This window comes from Boleophthalmus pectinirostris, unplaced genomic scaffold (assembly GCF_026225935.1).
Source record: "Boleophthalmus pectinirostris isolate CB_2022bp ecotype Guang Dong unplaced genomic scaffold, ASM2622593v1 HiC_scaffold_6, whole genome shotgun sequence".
In the NCBI taxonomy this organism is placed as follows: domain Eukaryota; kingdom Metazoa; phylum Chordata; class Actinopteri; order Gobiiformes; family Gobiidae; genus Boleophthalmus; species Boleophthalmus pectinirostris.
Window position 1 is genome coordinate 8170382 of NW_026571447.1, and position 24582 is coordinate 8194963.

The 24582-nt window shown below is 39.6% G+C and overlaps 1 protein-coding gene across 1 annotated transcript in view; it reads right to left on the reverse strand.

The window, feature by feature from the left end:
- Positions 1-4490: 4490 nt before the first annotated feature.
- The window catches only part of tmod4 (tropomodulin 4 (muscle)), a 29318-nt gene continuing 9226 nt past the window's right edge, over positions 4491-24582 (reverse strand). Inside the window, exons 2-10 of the mRNA XM_020927574.2 lie at positions 20224-20394; positions 19373-19529; positions 17590-17709; positions 9705-9797; positions 9496-9626; positions 7908-8015; positions 6982-7125; positions 6753-6897; positions 4491-5240 (exon numbers count right to left, since the gene is read on the reverse strand). Coding sequence (XP_020783233.2) covers positions 5218-5240; positions 6753-6897; positions 6982-7125; positions 7908-8015; positions 9496-9626; positions 9705-9797; positions 17590-17709; positions 19373-19529; positions 20224-20325 — 1023 coding nt within the window. The 5' untranslated portion in view covers positions 20326-20394 and the 3' untranslated portion in view covers positions 4491-5217. The remainder of the gene's footprint in view (positions 5241-6752; positions 6898-6981; positions 7126-7907; positions 8016-9495; positions 9627-9704; positions 9798-17589; positions 17710-19372; positions 19530-20223; positions 20395-24582) is intronic.

Consider the following 24582-nt stretch of genomic DNA (forward strand, 5'->3'; position numbering starts at 1 on the left):
TATCCACAACAGGAGTTCAAATTCTAGAATGTGATTCAAAATGTGCACCAGTCAAGTGCATACAACATTCCACAGTATTTTTTATATGGTCTACATCTATGGGCAGATCAGTGAAGATGTGACTGGCCCACAGTAAAAATGCATCGTCAAGGTATTTTAGCATTAAAACACTTGCAACGGAATAAATGCAATACACCGAAGTTTAATGCCATACTGAGGAAAATCATAGGCACAGTAATAACAAATAGAAAGAGTCAGTGTACTGTGGGGGGAGACTGTAATCTCCTCTGTTAATGCAAAACACTGAATATGGATTATTATTGTTTATTTTATTTTTCAGTGTACCAATGCTTTATTAATTAAAGCCTATGTTAGGTTACACATCTTAAGAAATGACTTTATTGAAGACGCACTCTAGGCCTATAGAGGACAAAACACAAAGATCCATTCAAACTTTCAAAGCCAACCAGTGCTACCTATAGAAATAATATGGCAAGAACACACAGTAAACCACATGAATTTTAATGTTTTTCATAATCAACATCAAGGCAACTTGGATTACACTGCAATAATATCAATAAGGCACCTTTTTTGACTCGTGCTCGTGTGGAGCAGAGGATACATACATGTATCTACATGTACACACACTGAACTACTTATGTGCTCTTGTGCTCATGAATGCTGCTATTAACATAGGTTGGAAGAGTATTCAAAAATTTTGAAGTTAAGGTATTGTTTGAAAAAAGTATGGTGTGTATGAAAACCTAAAGAGCCCATTTTCCAGTGATGTGCTGTCCATTTGTTTAGCTGAGTTCAGTTGCATGTCTGTGTCATGTGGACAAAGCCTGGTTAATCTGTGGCCTTACCCAGCAGCAGTGGAGTCCTTTTGGTGCTAATCTGACCAGAGTCCTGCCGTAAGCACCAGTCTGGCCCCTCTCTGCACAGTTGGTATAAATTGGTTGAGATGGTTGGGTTTAGTGTGGGGTGCTGACTTAAACACTGTTGACTTTAGTGAGATGTGATGAAAGAAGATCACAGTATTATTTTGTTCCATAAGAGACTGATGACAATCTTAAATAGCACAGCAGCTGGGATGACAATATGGATTTATGAATTGTCCTTTTTGTGTTCATTTACATTTTAAAACTACAGAGAAATGCTAATTTGGGGTTGCAACAATTAACTAGTCCTAATAATTGATTTTATTTAGGTTACATTACCTCAACCAGATCTGCAACCCTGTGTGAAAAGATTGTTATGTGAATTTTCTTCCAAAAGAAAACTGAATTCTGTGAAGTGGACACTTTTCCCACTTTTGTTCAGTTGACAGAATTTCATTTTCTTTTGCAATGGAATTTACCTGGACGACTGAGGGATAACACAGACTCATGTTCATGTTGGTTCAAAACTTACACCTCAGTTAATTGGCCCCATACCAGTTGTGCCCATTGCAAACCAAAACTTCACCTTTTACTTATGGTAAAAATTGGGTCTGCAAGTGCTGAGTGCTGAAAGTAACCACAACTAGATCAAGAAGACCAGCATCCGGAAATGTGGGCGAGAACCATGAATCAGGATGAGGGAGCCTACACTGTCCCACACCTGGGTTGCAGTTCTGGAGAAGGCATCAGGGAGTAAAGGTTGTAGGTTTTCTCTACTATTTCTCACAACCAGTTAAGAAGCCTCCATGACATGTCACAACACCATTTGATGGAGGCTACAGGAGGCAATCAAACTCGTGAACAAAATCAAAACAAAGCAGACATTTAGCTTAAAGAGACAGTATGGAATTTTGGACATAGGTCATCATTTCCCAGTGAGCCAGAGTGTTGGAGATGTGTGGAGACACTTTTTGAAATAATCCATTCAGTCCTTGTATTTGCAGAGGTCGCTGGTGCTAGGCTAGTGCATGTCAATGGCCATAGTTAGCCTGCCACTAAAAACAGTCTTACCCACTCCACAAAACACCCGAAGCAAATCTATTATTACGCCAGACTGTCAATGTAAATGTCTGTATCGAAAGAATAATTTTAGAAGTAAAACCAACCTTGCATTTGAAGGATTTATATCTGAGCAGCAGCAGCGAGTTGTACTTCCTGATAGAAAGCTTGGCAGCAGTGGACTGATATCGCCTAGTACATGTTTAAGGGCTCTATAATAGTTTGTTTACCTGTAGCTGCTGTAGTGACACATAGAGCACATGAAGAAACCTGTTCCAGATATGGCCACTTTTATATCATCACAGCTAACTAGAGCAGGGTAAAATTCCGCTGCTGCTGAGAAAATAGTCCCTCAAAACTGCGATGCGATGATTCATGCGATACAAGGTTAGTTTTACTTGTAAAATTATTCTATTGATGCAGCCATTCACATCGACAGTCTGGTGTAATAATAGATTTGCTTCGGGTGTTTTGTGGAGTGGGTAAGACTGTTTTTAGTGGCAGGCTAACTATGGCCATTGACTTGCACTAGCCTAGCGCCAGCGACCTCTGCAAATACAAGGACTGGATAGATTATTTCAAAAAGTGTCCCCACACATCTACAGCACTCTAGCTCACTAGGAAATGAGGCCCTATGTCCAAAATTCTAAACTGTCCCTTTAATTCCAATTATGCATGTGTGTAATTGTTATACAGATTTTGAGTCTTAAAAGCTAACCAACTCAGCTGCACTTACACATATGTTCTAAATGCGCATGACTACATTAGCTACAGAAATAGTGGCTTGTTGTGGAGGAAGCTCAGTAATGCTGTGAGAATCCTGTGAGGTTAGCAGCTGTCTCTGTTCATAAATCTGGGCCAGTCAAAATGGCCGCCCACCAGCCCCTCAGAGCCGCTCCTATGTTTAACCCAGAGGTAACCCAAACCCCAGTGCCCGGGCTGGGGTTTCACATAGGGGGTCCGGAGGGTAAATATAGACCAGGTGCTTGGGGGAAGTCACAGGATCAAGGGAGATTGTGGAGGATTAAGATTTGGTATAGGGAGTTCTTACTGGAATATTATCACTTAGTTTCAACAGTCGTCATATTAGCGTGCGATGGAGACGGAGATAACTGAAATCCATGCTCTAGTCTGAATTCTGTGCCGGCTGTTTCTGTCCATTGGTTTCAGAGCTCAAATAAATGAGGACTGTTGCTATAGCCATGGCAATATACTAGTATGTAACTTTTCTGGAGGATGATACATCACCTAATTGTGTTGAAATGTTATAGCTTTGGCTGCAATGTTCGACAATAAGGCATTAAAGCGGGCAACACCACCAAGTAAAGTTACAAGTCAGATCTGTGGAAAAGCAACCCCGTCATAACAAGAATGCATGTATTTCAAGATATTTTCGAGCAATAAAAACATCTGTAATTGATTAAAAGCAAGATATAGAGGTTTAATGCCATACTGTGGAACTTTTAAATCAAAAGAGTGCATATTGTGATAGAAAAGTTACATTGTGCACCTTTAAAACTAAATAATATACCTTAAATGTTGCATAATAGGAAGCTGAAACTCATGAACTGATTATTGGGATAATTTTGGGAGAATATGTATTTCTCTAGCTGCCTTTAAATAAACAGCGTGAACTGAAAAAGAAAAAGAAAAAACATCCTCAAAATCTGATGAAGTTGTGTCTCAAATTCATAGTAAATCAAAAGTACATACCTTCATATTTTTGGTCGTTTCTCATTCTTAAAGATGGTGTCAATGATGATGGTCGATATCAGTGACAAAAACAAATGCAGGAAAGCAAAAAGAATCTCTCAGCTTGTTCTAAATAAGGACTAAATAAGAGTGACCAGATGTCCCTATTTACCCAGGACAGTCCCAGTTTTGAGCTCCGTGTCCCCTGTCCCAACAGATTTATCCCAAACCAGTGACTTGTCCCAGTTTTATACACGAAATGTCCCAAGTGTCCCTATTTTTGACCATTCTGATGTCTACTAACAGTAAAGAGAGGCATACATTTTCATTTCTTTAAGTAAAATACAGAAAAGCTGCTTAAAAATGACCAAAACACAAAGAAAACGTGACTATACTGACTGCCGAGTGCTAGTGCCGAGTGCTTAGCAATTTTCCTTAAGTACCCAGGTTTTTATTCTGAAAATCTGGTCACTCTAAACTAAAAATAAGACCATTTATTAATAAGATTGATTATAGATTGTTCCACTAGTCTAAGTGAGTAAGTGTTTATATTACCAGTCTAAGCCCTTGTTTTATTTTCCTCGATTACAAAAATCACGTGAAAATGGCTGGCTCCGATGTTGTTTTGATTCCTTTAATAGTGCAGGATACTTGTAAGATAGCAGCATGTGCCTGGCATGGGTAGGTATCGGATCAGTACAATTGTTTTAAACTCCATGGTAATAACAGGACTTACCACAGCTCCATAACTATTAGGACTATGTTTAGTACTAATTATCTGGTTCAACAGCCTCTTCAAAGGAGCTCTTCTGTCCACATGACCCACCAAGATTACTCAGATTAAACCGTGCAAACATGTACAATAATAGCAGAATATATAGTGTTTATTAATTCAATTATTTACAGAATGTTTCTTTCCCACAAATAGCACCACTTTGAACATTTGGCATGGATGAGGGCGCGTTCTGACTGGGATGATATGCACGGACACCGCCAGTCAAAAGTTTGGGCACGTTCTTTCATATACTGTAATTACTTTTTTTGCATTGTCTATTTACATTGTAGATTGTAAAGTCACTGAAAGGATCAAAATTATGAATGAACATGTATGGAAAGTGTGAAATATCTGAAAATTTGTTTGGTTTGACCATTGCACACTCTTTGCATTCCACAAATAATAGACAAGGCACAGTTGTGAAGTGAAAACCATTTCAGGAGGAATCTAAGTAAAAGTAATTTAACCTTTTTTCTTTGCTACACAATCCCTCATATGTCTTCAGTATGAAGCTACAACGTAAAAAGAAAAATGAAATGAGATGTGTCCAAACTTTTGACTGGCAGTGATCACAGACTAAAGCACAAAAAACACGGCTCACGGTTGACCCACACACGTCTTTATGGAGAAGGGCAGTCTACAGCACATGAAATGAAATGGCAGAACATGATGGAGGTGTGGACCATGCACTCAGAGCCCCAGATCCTCTGGAAGGGGACATGGAGGAGGGCAGCGTGTTGGGGGTATGTAGGCCGATGGCACGATCTGGCTCCAGGAAGGCAGACTGGTGACTTCATAATCTAGAGAGTCTCATCTTAGTCTCTGCTGGCGAACTGAAGAAGAGAGAGAAATGTACTTAGGTTAGGGTTAAAGTTAAGGTACACTTTATGCACCACCTGTTGTGAAAAAAATCTTGAAAAATGCTGATAGACCAGTCCTGGGCATTGTACAATTCTGGGGTCACATTTAGCTCTTTGGTTGACTCTGACTGGCCCATTTAAAATACCGTATTTTCCGCACTATATGGCGCTCTGGATTATAAGGCGCATTAAATGAAACAACAGTTAAATGGGCCAGTGAGACTTTGTTTGGTGTGTTCACGGTGACTCTGGGCTTTGTTCAGTTGTGGCGTGTAGGGAGGGCGCTGTCTGGGACCGCTGGATTGTTGGCGTGTTAGCAGTGTCTCAGTTGCTCAGATGTGGCTAGAAGTGGCACATTGCACTCGCTTTTTCGGTTTGTTCCTCCGTTCCATTCCTCGTCCGCATGGAGTGATGAGTGTGACTGCGGGTGTTTTTTGCTGCGCGGTTGCTGTCTGCACCGTGCGTATTTGCGTGCGCTGTTGGTGGTGCGGCTTTGTAGTTTACTGAAGTCGTGCTGGGACACCCGAGTGGATTCGTGTATAGGGCGCGCAGTCATTTTTTGATGGGGTTAGACGCTTATGAGTGCGCCCTATAGTGCGGAAAATACAGTAATTTGGAATGACAAAATAAACATATTTTATCATTTTACCTCATGCATAGACTAAAGCTGCATTGCGTTTATTTTAGAGGTGTTTTTTTAAATGACATTTTTGTAAGGCTGCCTCACTTTTTCATTGCTTGATCATAACATAAGCGCTTACCAGTCTGACCAGCTCGTCAAAAACAATGCTATTTAGTGCTTTTTATAAAGAAATACAATTAATATTATGCAGAATTGAGTTTAGCATTTTGGCCCGGCCCTCCACGATATTTTCTGTTTCTCATGTGGCCCCATGGAAAAAAGAATTGCCCACCCCTGTTATAGACTCATTGTGGTGAATAATTACAATGCTCAGAATTCACAAGGGAAGTGAGAAATAATGACCACTGCAAACAGTTTACAGTGACGTAGTTCTGTTTTTCCACAACTTTAAGGCGGTGGCCAAACCTCCTTGTCAGAGCTTGATTTGATCAGATCTCACATGCTAAGCAGGACTGGACCTGGTTGGTACTTGGATGGGAGACCGTTACGAAAAAAGTGAGTTAGCAGTGGTAAAAACTGTCACTGTGTCCTTAAGCAAGACACTTCACCCACATTGCCAAGTATGAATGTGGTGTGAGTGTACGTGAGTGTAGGTGGTGGTTGGAGTGACTGATGGTGCAGACTGACAGCTTTGCTTTTAAAATAGTAGCAAGTGTGAATAATATCAATGATCCTGAACTACCCTATAGCTGACTTCACTCATATTTCAGAATTTTTGTCTTTAAAGTTCCGTTCAATTCAGGTATTTGCAGAAAGAGAAGGGATAATAATGAACTGAGCACCCAGTACAGCACTTTGCATTCCATCTACTACAGTATACATATATTCAGCGCAGTACTTACTCATGTCATTGTTGCGTGTGATGGCTATGGCTGCTCTGGCACGGGGCCCCTGCTGGTTAAAGTGATATCCAAACTTCAAGATACTGGAGTTATTCTCCAACATGGAGGCGATCTCCATCTCCACTGAGTCTCCCAGTCTCTGCCTCTGCACCACATTCAAATACAAACATTCAGATAAATTTTATTAGAGAATTTGCCATAATCTTCTGTTCTGGAGAGTCTTTCTTACCTGGTTGTCGATCTTGAGCTCCACCAGTGTGGCATTGGAGGCCATGGCTTTGATAACAGCCATCATACCGTCACTAGTGATGAAGTTTGATTCAATATTAAGACTCTGCAAGCTTGTGTTCTCCTGCAGCATCTCAGCACATGCCTAAGATAAAAAGTACACATGTAATGTATATTTATGTTGTTGTTAGTTTTATAATGAAATGCAAGTATTGTGCAATTATAGCTTATAATGTACAGGAAATGAGACGTGTATATGGGTCAGGTTAAATAAGTATTTACTTCCTCCCACTCCTTTTTCGGACAAGTAAAATCTGAGTGACATTTATTTTTGTTTATTATTATAGTAAAGAAATATAATACAAACAAATAAAAAATTAATATCTATGTATTTACATTTTTTATATCTACGTATTTAAGTTTTGTATGTGTGTTTTATGAATAAACATTCATTCATTACATATTTTTACTACTATTACTATTACTATTACACTACACTATAAAGACAGTCCAAAGTTTGAAAACATCTTCTCATTCAATGTCTTTTCTTTATGTTTACAGCTTTCACATTGTAGATACATATTGAAGTTATGATGTCTAAAGTGATTAAAGCAAAAAGAGTCCCTTTTGAAAAATCTCCAATATAAGACATATTTTAAGCTTTTTTATTCACTACACTCCATTTGTGTTCATTCACAGTTTTGATGCTTTCAGAGAGAACCTAAAGTGTAAGTGTTTGACTGGTAGTGTATATTCACTGGTTTGAGCTTCCTGTCCAGATTTGGAGGACTGTTCCCCCATTCAAAAGTTATATTTCATTTTAATAAGATATTTTTATTTTTTAAATCGCTATGGTAACAGCCTTAGATTCTCATTATTCCCCCACCCATGCATAAGAGATTTAAATGGTAAAACCAGATTGCTTACGTAGGCCACAGGGTCGTTGCTACGGGTCGCGGCGATGCTCAGAGATTCCACGTGTGAGTTTTCCTTCATTGCCTCAAAGATTTCCTTCAGTGTGGGGATGGGAATGTCCTGCAGAGAAACAAGAGCAAAGGAGACTCAGAAAGGTGTTTGACCACTAGATGGCATCATGAGTTTTATACACGATAAGCACTTCCCTCATTCTCAGTTCCAATATAACACTAATTTAATCTCTGTAATAATGTTGGTTCCTCTTCACAAACATACTTGGATTTGTGTTTTGTTGTGTTTAAACATGTTTAACATACACCGTACACCTTTATTAGAATTATTTGGATGATTTCAGAGCATTTTGAGCTTTCAAGATGTAGAGAGACTAATAATAAAAGGTTACTCAAACATGTGTGAGTGAAACAAAACACAACTCCAGGTATGTTTTTGAAGATTCCATTTTGTGTAATATAGGACCTTTAATGTTTGTTGTTGTACAGGTATTTTTATTACAACCTCATAAAACTGTAGTCAGAATTCAAAAAGGAAGATTTTATTATCCTTCTAGTTCCTGTTATCTTATCTTATTGTCTCCACCAATCACCTCGTCTAGCTATTCATATAAATACACTCTCTCTCCACTGCTGTTTTCTTTGGGTCATACATTTAAGTTAAAAATGTTGTGTAGCCATATTTCAATAAATAAATAAAAAATCTTAAAAGGAAGTCTGCAGTATCAATTTGATCAGTTTTGTGGTTTGCAATTAACTAAATGTAAAATAATTATCTATATATCTGTATTATAGTTTAGTATTACATATTAGGAGGAAGAAACATACTATGTCTCTTTTAAAGATGCACTGTGTAATTTTTCTAGTGGAGAGTCTGCCACCTATTTGTCTCTATGGAGATGATTGTTTTGCCTAGAGTGCACAATATGGCATTAAATGTATCCATGTCCATGTGGATACACAGTAATGCCAAGTTACAGGTTAGATTTAATTAAGCTAAATTCTAATAATGATAATGACACGTTCAATGTTATATCATTCCAGGCAAAGCTATAACGTATCCATGGAGACAAAAGAAAAACCCTGCCAGGGCCTAAGGCCCAAGTATATCCCTTTTATAAACTCCTCATCCAAAACTTTGATTTTGTTTTCTTTTGTACATTAACTTCTTGGGTTCTTTTGAAAAACAATACAGTACCACAGTATGGATTAGGACGCGACACGGGTCATTGGATGGAAGAACAACTAAGAAACAGGGAATGGACAGCATCAACCGAGAAGATGGAGCATTCCTTCTTTCACACACCTGGGACTCCCTCCTCCAGAACCCACCGGGCGACAGGAGGCGTGGTCAGTCTGAGCAACTTGATTGGTCCGCCAGACTGACCACGCCTACAGGAAGTAACAACAGCCGATATACGACACATCACCACCAAAACCGGTGACAGTCCTGAAGATGGCTTGCAGCTTACAACCGAAACATGTCAAAAAGATACATGTACTGTACTGTCTTCAAAAAGAACCCAAGAAGTTAACCTCATTCTCCTTTCTTGGTTGCTCTAATGCTTGTGTTCCAGTTGTGTTCAGACCTTGATGTTGTTGAGGTTGACCTCCGTCAGGCTGCTGTCATTACTGAGGATCCTCTCCAGGGTCTCCTCCACATTGGTGGTGTTGGGAGGCTCGTCCGGGAAGATCTTGAATGGGTCTCCTTTCACCACACCTGGAGACCACAACACAACATCTCATTTAAACTAATCTAAAAGAATATTTGTACGAACTGAAGGAGCATTGTACGTACTGTTGATGCCCTCTGTGTTGGCGATGGTGCCCGTGGTGCCCAGAGCGTCGTAGTACTGCTTGTTGCTCATCAGCGTGTACATTCCCAGGATAGCTGCAAGATGAAAAGATTACACAGTACATTTATTCTATCTCTCTCTTTCTATTCCCTATTTCTTGTCTCTCTTTCTGTCTGTCTCTCTCTGTCTCTCATGTGAACTTGTCAATAGGCCAAAACGAAATTGTGATGAAGGCTCACTGAAAAACTGTTGGCTGGGACTGCAATTATATGTGAGCAGGACTTGGTTAGCAACAGAGGTCAGCTCATTTGTAATTCTAAATAAGTCAGTTCTTTACGGTCCGATTGTGTTACAAACGAAAGCTCAGATTAAAGTCTAACATGAGTGACAGATCTTCAGACCGTGCAGTGCCTGTAGTTAGCACGCCCACCCTCTACCATACATACCATCAGCTGCAAAGTATCAATCGCCAAACATATTTTTGGACTATTATCTTATTTAATACAGGCCTATGTCCTCTGCGTAAAAGGAAACAGCTTGGGAAAGACCCACTTTGCATATAGATACAGACAGGGCACTTATGTTATGGTAGAGGCCACGCTGCAGTAAGTCACCATCTCCAGCTTTACTAATCCCATTATCCACTCTACTCCAGACAATAGCCTCTGTACTGTACTGACGGCACAGTTTGTCAGCTCAAAATAGCCCGAGTGCTAATGCTCGGAATACGGCGTGGAAATGAGCTCTCCATTACCAACTCTGCACCAACTGTTTGCCTTTCCAGCGCACCTGTCGCGACCTACCACCAGGGGGCAGAGACGCCGGTACTTTTCCTATAGTTTTAAAAGTGTGTCAGCCCATCTCCCCTGCGCTTTTTCCCCATGTGGTGCTGGTGAGTGGGTGAGTGGGTGGAGGGGTGAAGGGGTGAAGGGGAAGTGGGTGCTGGGGTGGGGGTCAGTTTGGGATGGGCCCATGAGGAGACAGCTGCCTGCTCCAAGTGCCAGACATAAGAGGGGCAGGCACAGAATTACAAACATAATGAAGATATAACTGAGGAAGACTTTTTTAAAAAAATACGACATTGCATCAAGTTGAGCCCAAAATGATTCATAGCTTTTAATTCAGAAAATAAAAAAGTTAAATTATTAGAGGACAGTCAGTTATAAATCCAAATGCACGATGGATAAATGCTTGCTTTATCTGAATTATTCCACAGTATTAATGCCATACTGTAACGCAATACCATCTCCACGGACAGGCAGAGAAAAGTTACGTAGTGCTCTTTTAAGCCATAGCCAAATATCTTATTAAACTTACACTATTAGCAACATGACACATTGGGGGTATTCCATCAAAGTCGCTTAACAAGTCCAGGCTTATCCTGAAATCCTGAGCTGAAACTAACTCCATCTCCAGCTTAACCTCAACACGTTCCATGAAAGAAGAAAGAAAGAAGATTGATTTAACAGGGATTCACGCTTTAAACTTCGAACCTCAGCCAATTGTTTGTGATCAGAAACAGGGCAGTCTTTTGTGATGTCACCAACTACTTGAAGATGACCAGAAAGCTGAAAATTGGCGTAGTTGTCACAAAGATTAATAAGATTAGAAAACATAAATGGCAAAGAACTAGGGATGTAACAATAACAGAAATATCGTGATATCGTATCGTCAAAGTTCTCACAATAATATCATGGACCATCACAATATATCGAATTACAAGTGTCTTTGCTTAAATTAAGAGTTATGGTCCAGCAATAGCTAAAAAAAAGACAGAGGGAACTACATAAACCATGATCCTTTGCTCCATATCACTGCAGATAACATGAAGAAATAACAGTTCTAAGCACTTTTAAATCTTAGGTTTTTTGGATTAAGTCTTGTTAAGGCCTTTTATGAGGAAAAAGTATCATCAGTATTAACAGTTTTAAATATCGCAATAAATATCGTACCGTGAGATGTATATCGTGAAAATATCGTACTGAGAGATGTCGATATTGTTACTTCCCTAATTGTGAGCCTCCGTACCATATCATGCGCTTTCCCACGATATCGCAATAAATATCGTATTGTGAGGTTCATACCGTGACGATATCGTATCGTGAGACTTGGATATCGTTACACCTCTACTAAGAAAAGTAGGCAAAGTAGGCAATACTTTTAAAACTCATTGCATTGCCTGGAATGTTCCACAGTGCGATATTAAACTTATCTAACTACATGGAGCAGACAAGTTACAAGTCAGACCTGTGGAGCGGTAGGCCCACTCACAATGCATTTTTCAAGGTAGTTCTTAGCAATAAAATACACCTGTAATTGAATACGAACTGTGGAACATCCAAGGCAAACCAATAACATCTCAGAAAAGCTCCGCAGTGCAACTTTAAGCATGAATAACTAACATTCATTGGTTCCTCATGACCGATATTCTTTGATTCGTTTCTAGAGGCAACATTAAGTGTGCGTAATCCAGGTACACATTTAGAACACAAATGATCACATAAGACGAGCGGATGAGCATAAATAATACTGTGTCACTGCAGCACTTTTATATTCCACCATAACACAGGCCGCGGTAACTTTGCTTTCACACTGCCATCATGTTGAGAGCTGTAAATAGCCACGGTGCTAATGCTACGAATCAAGGATCAAAATTAAGTAACTCACTCTGCATCTCTTTATCTCTCCCCCACTCTCTCTCTCTCTCACTCTACCTCTTTCTACTCTCTCTCTTCTCTCTCTGTGCCCGCTCTCTTTCTCCCTCTCTGTCTCTCTTTCTGTTTCTATTCTCTCTCTCTTTTGTCTCTCTGTCTCTCTCTATCTGTGTCTCTCTGCCTCTCTTCTCTCTGTTTCTCTCTCTATCTCTTATCTCTCGCTCTCTCTACCAGTTTGATCAGTCTCTCCTCCCTCTCTCTCGTCTCTCTGTGTCTTTTTTTCTTCTCTCTTGGTCTCTCTCTCTCGTCTCTCTGTGCCTCTTTTTCTTGTCTCTTGCTAATTTTTCTGTCTCTTTTTTCCCTATTGTCTCTCTGTGTCTCTTTTCTTCCCTCTTGGTCTCTCTCTTGTCTCTTTTCCTTCTCTCTTGGTCTCTCTCTCTCTCTCTCTTGTCTCTCTATGTCTCTTTTTCTTCTCTCTTGGTCTCTCTCTTGTCTCTTTGTGTCTCTTTTCTTCTTTCTTGGTCTCTCTTCTCTCTCTGTGTCTCCGCTCTCTCTTTCTTTCTTTCCCCCTCTATGTCTCTCTTTCTCTGTCTCTTGCTTTTGTCTCTCTGTCTGTCTATGTCTTTCTCTCTATCGGTCTCTATTTCTCTGTCTCTCAGCTCTCTTTCTCTCCCTGTCCACCCTCTCTCTCGTCATTCTGCTTCTCTCTCTCCATCTCTCTCTCTCTCATGTGAACTTGTGAAGCTGCTCAACCGATTGTCAAAAGGCCAAAACAAGAGTGTGACAAAGGCTAACTGCTCCATGATCCCTGTTCTGGACCTCCTCCAGACCAGAGCAGAGCCGCCAGAGGGACCTGGACCCTGGGTGGTCACATCTCTATGTACTAAGCTATAATTACACCGAGAATTAAGTTACACACATCTAATGATAATTGAGGTATTGCTCACTGTCACTTTATCTAGTTTCAAAGCAAGTGCATGTTTTATTTTGTGTTAAGAAAGAAAGAAAAGAAATAGGCCCATTCACTTCCTGTTCAAAAATGTAATAGCAAACAGCCGATGTTCATTTACTTTTTAACTGCTGAAAAATGGCTGTATGAAATGATTTAAGTCTACAAGATAGTGTGGATTTTTTGAGTAATGGTAAGAAATTATAGGGAAGTAGGTAGAGACAGGTGGTAGGTGGAAATTGGAATTTTGTGAGCACTGATCCCTTGAATTTAGGACATTACAGCAGCATTTCCCAAACTTTTTTTCTGAGGAAAAATATTTTAAAAGTCACAAACCTTCAGGACCGAAGTCAATAGACATTATTCGTAAATCACAAAATAAATGTGTGACCATTACTGAACAAGAAAGTGGATATTTTATTGTTGACTGAGTGATGTCTCTCTGAACATTTCAGTCACAGAACCAGAAATAAAAGGATCCATAAATCGCCTTTTTGGACAATAGACAAGGATTATTTTCACAGAAGAGAAGTCCTAAGGGCAAATCTGAGGAAAAGTCAGTAAACCTTTTTTTTATTTTATTTATTATTATTTTTTTTTACATAATTTAAGGGTGCTGATTCAGAATATTTTGTATGTAAATGTAGCCCATTTCTTTTTCTTTTCAACATTCAATTGAACCAGCAATATTGGAATAGTGAATAAAATAATAACAAAAAGATTAGAAATTATACAAAACATGTCTTAACATTTCAACCTACATGCAGATCATGACAAGGCGACCCAAAAATAATCTCTAAGCGATGCAATGCAAAATTACTTAAACACCAGTATAACATGATTACAAACCCATGAAAGTTGATTTTACATCTATCTGTGATCTAATCTTGGTAAATAATATTTGTGTATGTCTGTCCGTTATACTGTAAGAGTAGTGACCTTGTGAAAATAACATGTGGCAGGATGTTGGCAGTAACATGTAGTACATTAATGTTGGCATTCACAATAATTAAATGGTTGAGTGAAGTGTCCTTGGGCAACACACCTATGAATGCTCTGGGGTAGTGTGACAGTGAGATAGGTGGTCTCTGAAAAGCAGCCATGTTTCTACAGCAACAGAAGTAGATTACCAAGTAAATAAATAGTGCATTTGAAGAAAACACATATTGATATCAACATTTGTCGTGGTGTTCCTCCTGGCTCCACACTAGGACTCATGCAATTTGTATCTTGGGACTTTGGGATCTTAAAATAAACCTTAGCCATTTACTTTCAGATGCCACCAATGTAGAACAATGTAAACAGAGATCTAATGGCCTGTTTACATGAGAATGCTTGTGGGTAAAAATGACAAAATATTTTATCGTAAGTGCCTTTCGTTTAGACGGTGACGGCGCTTTGGGGGCTTAAAAAACACACAAATCTGAAACCACCCTCCAGAGTGGAAAAGTTCAATACGTTCAGCTGTAGCGTTTCCATCTACACTGCCCAAGACACAAAACTCTGGTCAGATCTGCTCATGTCGCGTACGAGTTTAGGTCACATACATCACCACCTAGTGTCACCACCTAGGCGCCTGGCATGCATACCCAATCGAATTCCACACACTTTTGCACGCAGATTTCCTCCTGAAAACGCTTGTCTAAAAGCGGAATAAAAAGTGAAAACGCAACACCATTTTTGCGTCTTCTGTTCAGACCGTCATCATATAAATGTAGCCTATATAAGTTAAAATATAAGGAACTTTAAAGATGCAATATACAGCTTTTCTGATGGGGGTCCATTACTTGCTTGACACCACAGAGATTTTATATTTTCATCTGTAATGTTCCACAGTATGGCATTTAACTTTACACCCAGTCACGTTACAAGTCAGATCTGAGGAGAGGCAAGCCTACTCACTTTAATTTGTGGTTGTTGAGGTACAGTTTTAAGGAACAAAAAATCCTTTACTCTTAATGCCGTACTATGGAACATTCCAGGTAAAGCGATAACATCTCCCACTTGATCCCTCACCAGAAAAGTTACATATTGCATCTTTAAGGGTCCATATTATGCTACTTTCTGATCTATGTTACAGTGTTATTTCCTTGTCAAAAACATAGCTGGAGCTGTGTTCCGTTTCATTTACACAAATCCAAATTTAGGCTGAGCTCTTTTCAGAACAGACAGAACAACAGGAAACACTCTAATCCACCTTGTGATGTCATGTAGTAATACAGGAAATGCTTCCCTGTCTTTTTAAAATTCATACACCTTCATGAGAATCATTTGGATAATTACAACCCTGGAATTGCTTAATAACTTGAAAACTCTCACTTCATGACATCGCAAGATGGAGCAGAGCATTTTGAGTGTTGGAGATGTAAACTAATAAAGCAGTGCTACTCAAACGTGTGAATGAAACAAAACTCAACTCCAGGTCTCTTTTTGAGGATTACATTACATTATAACATGTCTAAAAGTAGGATCATGTAAGACCTTTAAGCTGGCCAAATTTCTACATAAACTCTGTCAGGAAGTAAGGGTAGAAAAACAAACTATGTCTTGTCTATCTGTGACCTCCTGACGTATCCGCTGTGGTCTGCTGGTTTGGACAGATACAGTATCCCCCCTCCTCTCCCCCTCCTCTTCCTCTCCCCCTCCTCTTCCTCCTCCCGTGGTCCCGATCCAGGCCTGTTTATTTTGGTGTTGCTGAGCGCGGAGAATTGGAGCCTTTAGCATGTTTGCCGTGGCCTGTTCTATGTGCTGGGGGACCACTTAGCTCTCCCACCCCAGGGACCCACATGAAGCGGTACCGCCGGGGTGCACAAAGCGTCTGTGTCTGGACTATGTGGGTCAGGGCGCTGGGATCGACCAGTGACGTGAGAGCGACAACTGATGGTGGGAAATGTGTGCAATGAGGACAAATGGATGACAACAGGGACAGGAAGTACTGCTGCAGCTCAATCAAAGCAATTGGTCCAGTAATGGGACTGTAGGTTTTTTTTTAGCATTTTAACAGTAAATTAGGGTTGTGCAAAAATACTGAAATATCAGTATACTGTGATACTAAATTTGGTGATAAAGTACCCATATCGTGAGCTGCTGTATCGATATTTTGTATTTTGTAGCATGTTTTAGCACGTTTTAGTTTGTGACCACACTATAATTCTGTTGCTTATTTAGTGGAAGAAAACTTTACACAATACACTTGACATCTTCACTTTTATGATGATTAAAAAAGACGCAATTCATATTAACTTTGCACAAAAAGTGATTAATCAAAGAAATATTGTGGCTAAAATGGATTTTGTTCTTGAAAAAATATATATATATCATAGAGTATCATCGAATTATCGCATGTATTGCCATACCGTGATAATATCGTATCATGAGCCATGTATTATGTATCGTATCGAAATCGAGAGGGACTCTGTGATGCCCAGACCCACTGTAAATAAAGGTAAAACTTGTTTATGAAGCTATATCTAAAACAAGTCAATAAAAACATTCTAGTGAAAATAAAATTACATAATCAGTGTTCATATCGAATCTCTTTATATTGGTTCACGTGTATGTTTATAAGTGTGACAAGGCTGTTGATTATTCATTCATTCAATTCTCAGCCACAAATCAGTGAACTGAACTCATAAAAAGGTCCTAGGTTCAGTTTTCTAGCAGCACACTTCCCTGTTAATCTTGACAGGTTTGCAAAGTGGCAATTAAAGGTGCACTGTGTAACTTGTCCTATGGAGGGTCTATCACCTACTTGTCTCCATGGAGATGTGCCTAGAATGTGCCACAGTATGGGCCATAAGCTTATGAAACTTGCAAGCCAAATTACAGGTTAGATTTGTGGAGAGGTGACCCCACTCACAGTAAGAATTCATGTTTTTAAAGATATTTTTGAGCAATAAATAACACCTGTAGTAGAATAAATGTAAGACAGATTAGTTTCATATAATACTGTGGACAATTTGAACCAAAACATTAACATCTCCATGGAGACAAACAGATTGTGGACCCCCTCCAGAAAAGCTAAACAGTACGCCCTTTAAGGGATGCATCAAAGGCAGACAAATTCTCCTACAAGGACATACAAAGCTACAGGGACACACAGTACTGTATACCTTAACCTTAACCTATGAGAGGGCTTGAACCAGGAGGTCTTGGAGCAGCTCCACTAGCTTTGCCCAAAGACACAATTGCAGTAGTATGTAAGTGTTGACACCAGCCTCCAGTATTTCCCTTCCTTGTTCCAAAAGCCTTTGGACAGTGATTGTTTTGTGTTTGTGAAGATACCTGCGATATCACACATCTCAGCATCTGTGGCGTTCTTCAGAGCCTCCTCCAGCTCAGGCTCCAGGACAATCTGCTCGTGCGCAGGGATCTCTTTTTTCGTCTTGGGAATAAAAGCCTTTCCTAAATGGACAAGATGGACAAACAAAGCAGTTAAACTGAGCTTAGATGATTGAATGTCTTAGTTAAATATAAAAAACATATGCTGTTGATATATCTTGAAATGGTGCAACTGTCACAAAGCTGTCTTATAAAGACTTAAGCCTTCATTTATCAGTTTAGTTAAAAGCTCCTTGTGGATGACCCTGCTTCATATTCCAGTATGTTCAGGCTTTGGAGGATTTGTAGAAAGTTCCAAAAAAAAAACAAACCTCCACTTCAGTGCATCTTATCTTTTCTATTTGCTCTCACTCATGAGGTTTGTCCTGCCTGTGGTTTTCTCTCCCTCTACTCAGCACAGGGGGAATCTAAATGTGATGGAACTGGCCCCAAAAATCAGTGATCTGTGAATTATCCAGACTCAGCTTCTAGGCTGTGCACAAATGCTTTGGAATAACATACTATGGTTAATGAAGAGGAATGCCTGGTGCACTGGTAAAAGTCTTCTGCTGTTGTTTAAATGCTTTAATGTTTGACAGTCAGTGCTTCTCACCCCACAGTTGTTTTAGACTGGATAGTATGAGAATCGTAAACTCTGGTTCACAAACTCAACACAGAGCCTTTGCCATGGCTGCCCCCACCCTCTGGAACTCTCTCCCCCTTCACATGTGAAACTCAGACTCACTAAACACCTTCAAAAAACTGCTCAAAACACACCTTTTCCTCACAGCCTACAGCCCCCTCATATGACTGCTCCTCATTACCGTTTTGTCAGTCCTGTCCTTGTTTCAGTGTTACTTTATTGTGAAGCGTCTTTGTCTTACAGTGAAGCGTGCTATATAAAACCAACGTATTATTATTATTATTAGAATGACCAGACTGGACCATTGCACCAATCACATGGCAGCATTGTGATTTGGGTGGAAGGTAATGGTGAAACGCCCAGACTATAAAAGAAGTGGACTAAGTGAGTGCAATGTCACCCATAGCGTTCGGCTCCAGCCAAATGAAGCTAATCTAGGCAAGCTATGTCCACTTACAGAAGCGTGCCTATGTTCCCACAGAGCTGTGTTCAGTCAGCCTTATGTTCCATCACTTTTTTTGTTTTGTTTCGTTTTCTTTCCAAAATTAGGTCCTATGTTTCCACATTTCCTTTATCATTTTTATATTTTTTACCATTTCTCCCAATTTGGTAGTCAATTACACCGAACCAGCAGCTGCTGACTACAGATGTAATGTAGAGGTCATGGTGCAAAAGACTCCTTTAAATGTGGTATAAAAATAAAAAAAATGACTTGAATTACAGTTTCATGTTGAGAAAAATCAGAGGGCTGACCCCATATATACACCCTCTGATCCAAACCAACCAAAACAAACATGGTAACGTACATACTTAGGTTGCTATATTTTAGTTTAAAAAAAACCCAAAAACTATGAAATCACAGGGAATGTTTGCACCTGTGGATGGGAAACATGTGGTTTTCTCTCAACTAGATTTGATCATCATTTATCACATATCAGTCTACCTTCTACCAGGAGATTCTTCATTACAGGCTTGTGACATTACTTCTCTGAAACTTTTTCATTGTAAAATCTATATTGTGCCTCCTCCAGAGCTGACCATACTACCATATAACTTTAAAACAACCCCTGCATCTCTCTGCTCATATAAAGTTCCAGCGTGTACCTTTCTTCTCCCCGGTGAAGGGCACCAGGTCCTCTCGGTCGGGGTGCTCCATGGCGCTCTTCTCCAGGTGCTGCATCAGGGCATCCCGGTCATAGGGCCCCGTCGGGCTCTTCTTGGTCTGGTCACGCTGCCGGAATCCAGCGGGCAGCATGGCATTCTGGGAGAACACAGGGTCAGAGGTCATGTTGATGTAGCACTAAGGCACAGGAGCATGGAGAAGTGGACTGAGAAATTCCTGTAGTGGATTCTGGTGAGTTTGGGCGAGCCTCTTTAATCATATATTACTACATGGCCTAAAAAGTATGCTCTGAACTGGTGATTTGATTGGAAGAATCTTTGCCTTAAAGATACATTGTGTAACTTTTCTGGTGGAGGGTCCGTCAAATGCTTGTTTCCATGGAGATGCTATTGCTTTGTCTGGAATGTTTCACAGTATGACGTTAAAACTTTCTTCGGTTGGGTTGGTTTAATTTTCATGGAAACTAAACCAAACCAAGTTGCAGGTCAGATATGTGGAGAGGCAGTCCTCCTCAGTCATTATTATGACATTAAACAGCAAAGTAGAGCTGTTTAATGTCAGACTGTGGAGCATCCAGGCAATGACATCATAGTGAACTTTAAGTTGAAAAAAACAAAAGAAATGTGATACTACTTTTAGAAACAATTTAAAAATCCATAAAAATAAAAGTGATATAGATTAAATATAGTCTTTCTTTAATGTGTTGTCACAGTAAGAACCTGATCTGCTGTGGGAGTTATTTAACCGTTACTTTTATGGGACAGTTAGTGACTATTCTGATCTGAATGACCTGCACACATAAGAACGAGCTGAACCGTGCTCTCCGCTTTACCTCGGGGTCCATCTCCTGCAGCTCATACTCCAGCTGGTCGATCTCCTCTGGGCTCAGGCCCTTGAGGATGGCGTCCTCATCGATGTCCCTGGGGTCTGACATGGCTCCGGGGGTGTCCGCTCACATGCACACACACTCACCCACACACACGTGCACGCTCCTGGGAGGGCACTGCAACAGGAAACAGACATAGAGAGACATGAGTGGAAAACTATTTATTTTATACATATGTGATATCGTATCGTCAAAAGTCTCACAATAATATCGTGGCCCATTACAATATATTGAATCACATTGTTTTGGTGCAGCAACAGCTAAAAAACAGAGGGAACTACAAAGACCATGATCCTTTGGGGTTGTCAGTGCAGACTACATGAAAAAATAACTGTTACTGAACACTTTAAAAATCTTAATTCTTCATATTATAACTGTTCCAAAGGCTTTTTCAAGGCTTTAAAAAGGAAAAAGTTGCATATTCACAGTTTTGTTAGCCTCCACAAATATCGTAATAAATAATCACACCGTGAGATGTAAATCGTGAAAATATTGTATTGAGAGATTTGGATATCGTTACATCGCTAATCAATACTTTGGCTTTAAGTATCTGCTGGTATCTTCAGTACCCCCATCATCTTCAGTACCCTACATCAAATTAAAAGTCCAACTAGGATATCATTGAACTGCATGGATCGGAGCTCACTACTATCTTATAGTACCTGTGTTTATTGCTCTTTGTCGCAAAACAAACAAAAAGATGTACAGAAATAGAAGTGTAACATGTTGCAGCAGCTTTTATTCAGCACAAATGAGGCTTATGAATAGAGATAAGAGATAATTTTATGTGGTTTTGAACAAATTTGAATATTGAGTATCTTCAGTATAAAATACACAGCTGGGAATATAACAAATTTCCTTTGTAATCTTTATAAACAAGAGAAGGCATATAATAAAGGTGGGACGAGATGTCCACAAAATGAGACAAGACATGAGATCGAATCTATGAGAATAATGAGATGAGATTTTGACATAAAAAAAATTGTGCAATCCAGTTGACAATTTTACCCTCAACATTTTGTATTTACTTTCATATTTCTGCTGTCAATGTAGCTTTTCTTTTTGGGACTATGGCTTCTCGTCTGTGCTTAACTCCAAAACTCTCACTCACACGCTCATCATTTTCAGCGTGTGTGCACAATTTTATAGCAATTTTGTCTCGCGAAATCTTGTAGCACGAGATCCTATCCCTAGCCTATAATGTTATATTTATGCATTTTTGGGGTTGAATGAATCCAGTCATTCTTTTTATATGATAACTTAATAGTAATTATTATAATGCAGTAAATTAATATAGCATATAGTTTCAAGATACCTAAAGCCCTTTATAGTGTATTATTCATCCATTCCTGTAGTGGTAAGATACTATTATAGCCAGTGTTGGGTAAGCTACTTCAAAACTGTAATGCGTTATTTATGACTTGTTACTGTCATTTCAAAATAATTTGTTACGTTTCAATGGATTTGGCATCTAAATGTAGCTCAATTAGCTCATCATACATTCAGTGGAAGGTTGAACAGGAAGTAGAGTCACTATCACTAATCTGCAGCTTCACCTCAATCTGTGCGCTGTGTGAATGTAAACAGACGGCGGGAACTACTCTCACCTTTTTACTTTTAAAGAACAACTCAAACTGGATTCACAGCGAGGTTTTGTGGATTGGAGTCATTATTTGCAAAGGAAAATGTCTATGAATAATGTGGATGAGATGCTGCAGTTGAGATTTAAAACTTGAGGTGAGGAATAATTATTTTTGCTATATCCCAAGTTTGTATCTTGCGTCTCTGTGTCCATCACTCCTCTGCCCTTGATGCTCTGCTTTATCGACTGTTGCTGTAGCGTTGCTGGTGGTTTGGGGGTTACAATCTGACACTGACACCACACACGAGGAGCACACACGGCTTCACAACCACACATGAAGACAAAAATCGGGTCATGCCAGTCGTAGGCAAAATGAGACAAATTCTCCTGTAGTGTGTGGTGGCCTTTAATAAAACATTTGACGTGACTCACAATGACGTTACGTGTCATTATTTTTTGATCTGATTGGACTTTTCACCGCTACTGATCAAGCTGTGATTTTACCGAATTTGTATAAAGAATAACAAAAAAACATCACTTTAATCTGCTGCCAATCCGCGCCATCAGTCCTACCGATCATTCACATACGCGCACCATTCATACTCGGCAAAGAGGGTGAAGTGTCTTGCCCAAGGACACACCATTAAAGCCACCGCTGCCCCGCTGTGGCGCCTGGTATTTCGAGTGGTCTCCCATCCAAATACTTTCAGAGATGGCACATTGACGGGCAGGTACTTCACCCCTCGTAAAGACAGTCACAGACACGTGTTAGCAAGACAGTAGATTACTTTTACATGAATACAATGTTTGCATACACACTCAGACAAATACAGGACTACTTCAGACGCACAGAAGTAGAAGCAGGATCACACAGGGGACTCCACTGTCCTTGTCACTGTTTAAATTTAAATAGGTCCTTTCTCTGAGCCTATGGCCGTCCTGACCCGGGCATGGCAATCATCTAACTCCAACACCAGATACACTTCCAATAATACAACAGCCGTACTCAGGAGAGAGGATCCTGCAATGCACGTACGTCATTCCCTCGATTCACTTTTACTACGGGCTGCTCCCATGGATCTAAACCGGTCTCTGTGGCTCAGTGCTCTCTCTGCATGTGTGAGAGCTGAACCCTTTGTGTAAAATATAGCAGTGTTGGCTACTTTAATGGACTAATAATAGTAGATGATGTTTAGATGATGTATTTTGATGCAAATGTACACATCCATCAAGAATGTTCAAGTGCTTGCATCAGATTTTTTTCCATGTTTTGGGGAAAATGCGTCTTCCCCCAGTACAGTTACATTGTATAAGCAGCAACATACTACCTGCATCTAATTGTAGCGTTTTTGAGAATCAGGAAGTGTTCTGTTAGTATGCTAGTGGTTTTTAGCATTACTGTGACGGCAAAACATCGCCTTGGCTTTGAAAAGTTGTGAAAAGCACTTATTAACTCATCATGACTTGATTTTAAACTGCAAAATGCTTAAAGATGCATTGTGTAACTTTTCTGGTGGAGGTTCAGTCAAATGTTTTTCTCTGAGATGTCATTTCTCTGCAGGGAATGTTCCACAGTATGACATTAAACATTTCTACCTTAAATTTAGTCAATCACAGGTGATTTCATAGCTCAAAAATACTTAGAAAACAGGCATTCTGACTGTGAGCGGGGTTGCCTCTCCACAGATCTGACCTGTAACTTGGTCTGGTTTGGTCTCCATGAAGATAGAAAGGTTTAATACAATACTGTGAAACATTCCAAACTAAGGAGCAACATCTCCATGGAGAAAAGTTTTTGACGGACCCTCCACCATAAAAGTTACACCTTTAAGCATTTAAGTAATTAACACTGTAAGGTTTAACTCCCTGGTCAGGCCCAAATATTCATTACATAATTTTCCAACTGTCTCTCTACCTGTGTTTCAGAATGCAATATCATGTTTTACAATAGAGCTTTTTCACAATGGCCAGAAGTGCCACGATGTAGGATAAACGTCACTTACATTAATGCTTTTCTGTGGCAAAATATCCATGGAAATGTCTTGCATATTTTCCACCATCACCAAATCTTCATCCAACAAGGTCGACAAAGGACAAACATTCATCCATGAAGAAGTTATCCACAAATATCAAGGTAAGAAAGGCGAAAACGTAAAGGCGAACAACGACTAGCATTAATGAACTACTCCTGAGCAAAACTAACGATATGGTCATGAATAAAACATAAATAACTTGTTAACTCAGACTGATTCTAGAATTAAAATAAAAAATCTATTTCATGTTGTGGATATTGGCATAGACAGAGAGATTTGTGCAGTTTAAATGCGAGACTGGGAACATCAAACTGCACAAATCTTTCTGTCTATGCCAATATCTACATCGTGAAATCAATTTTTTAATTTGAATTCTATAATCAGTCTAAGTTCACAATTTACTTATGTTTTATTCATGACCACAATGTTACTTTTGCTCTGGACTAGTTCAATAATGCTTGTAGTTGTTCGCCTTTACGTTTTAGTTTTTCTTACTTTGATAGTTGTGGATAAATTCTTCATGGACAGAATCTGTCTTTTGTCGATCTTGTTGGATGAAGATTTGGTGATGGGGCAGATTTATGAAGCTGGTGGAAAATACGCAAGACATTTCTATGGATATTTTGCTATAGAAAAGCATTAACGTAAGTGACATTTACCCTACAGCGCACCACTTCCGGCCGTTGTGAA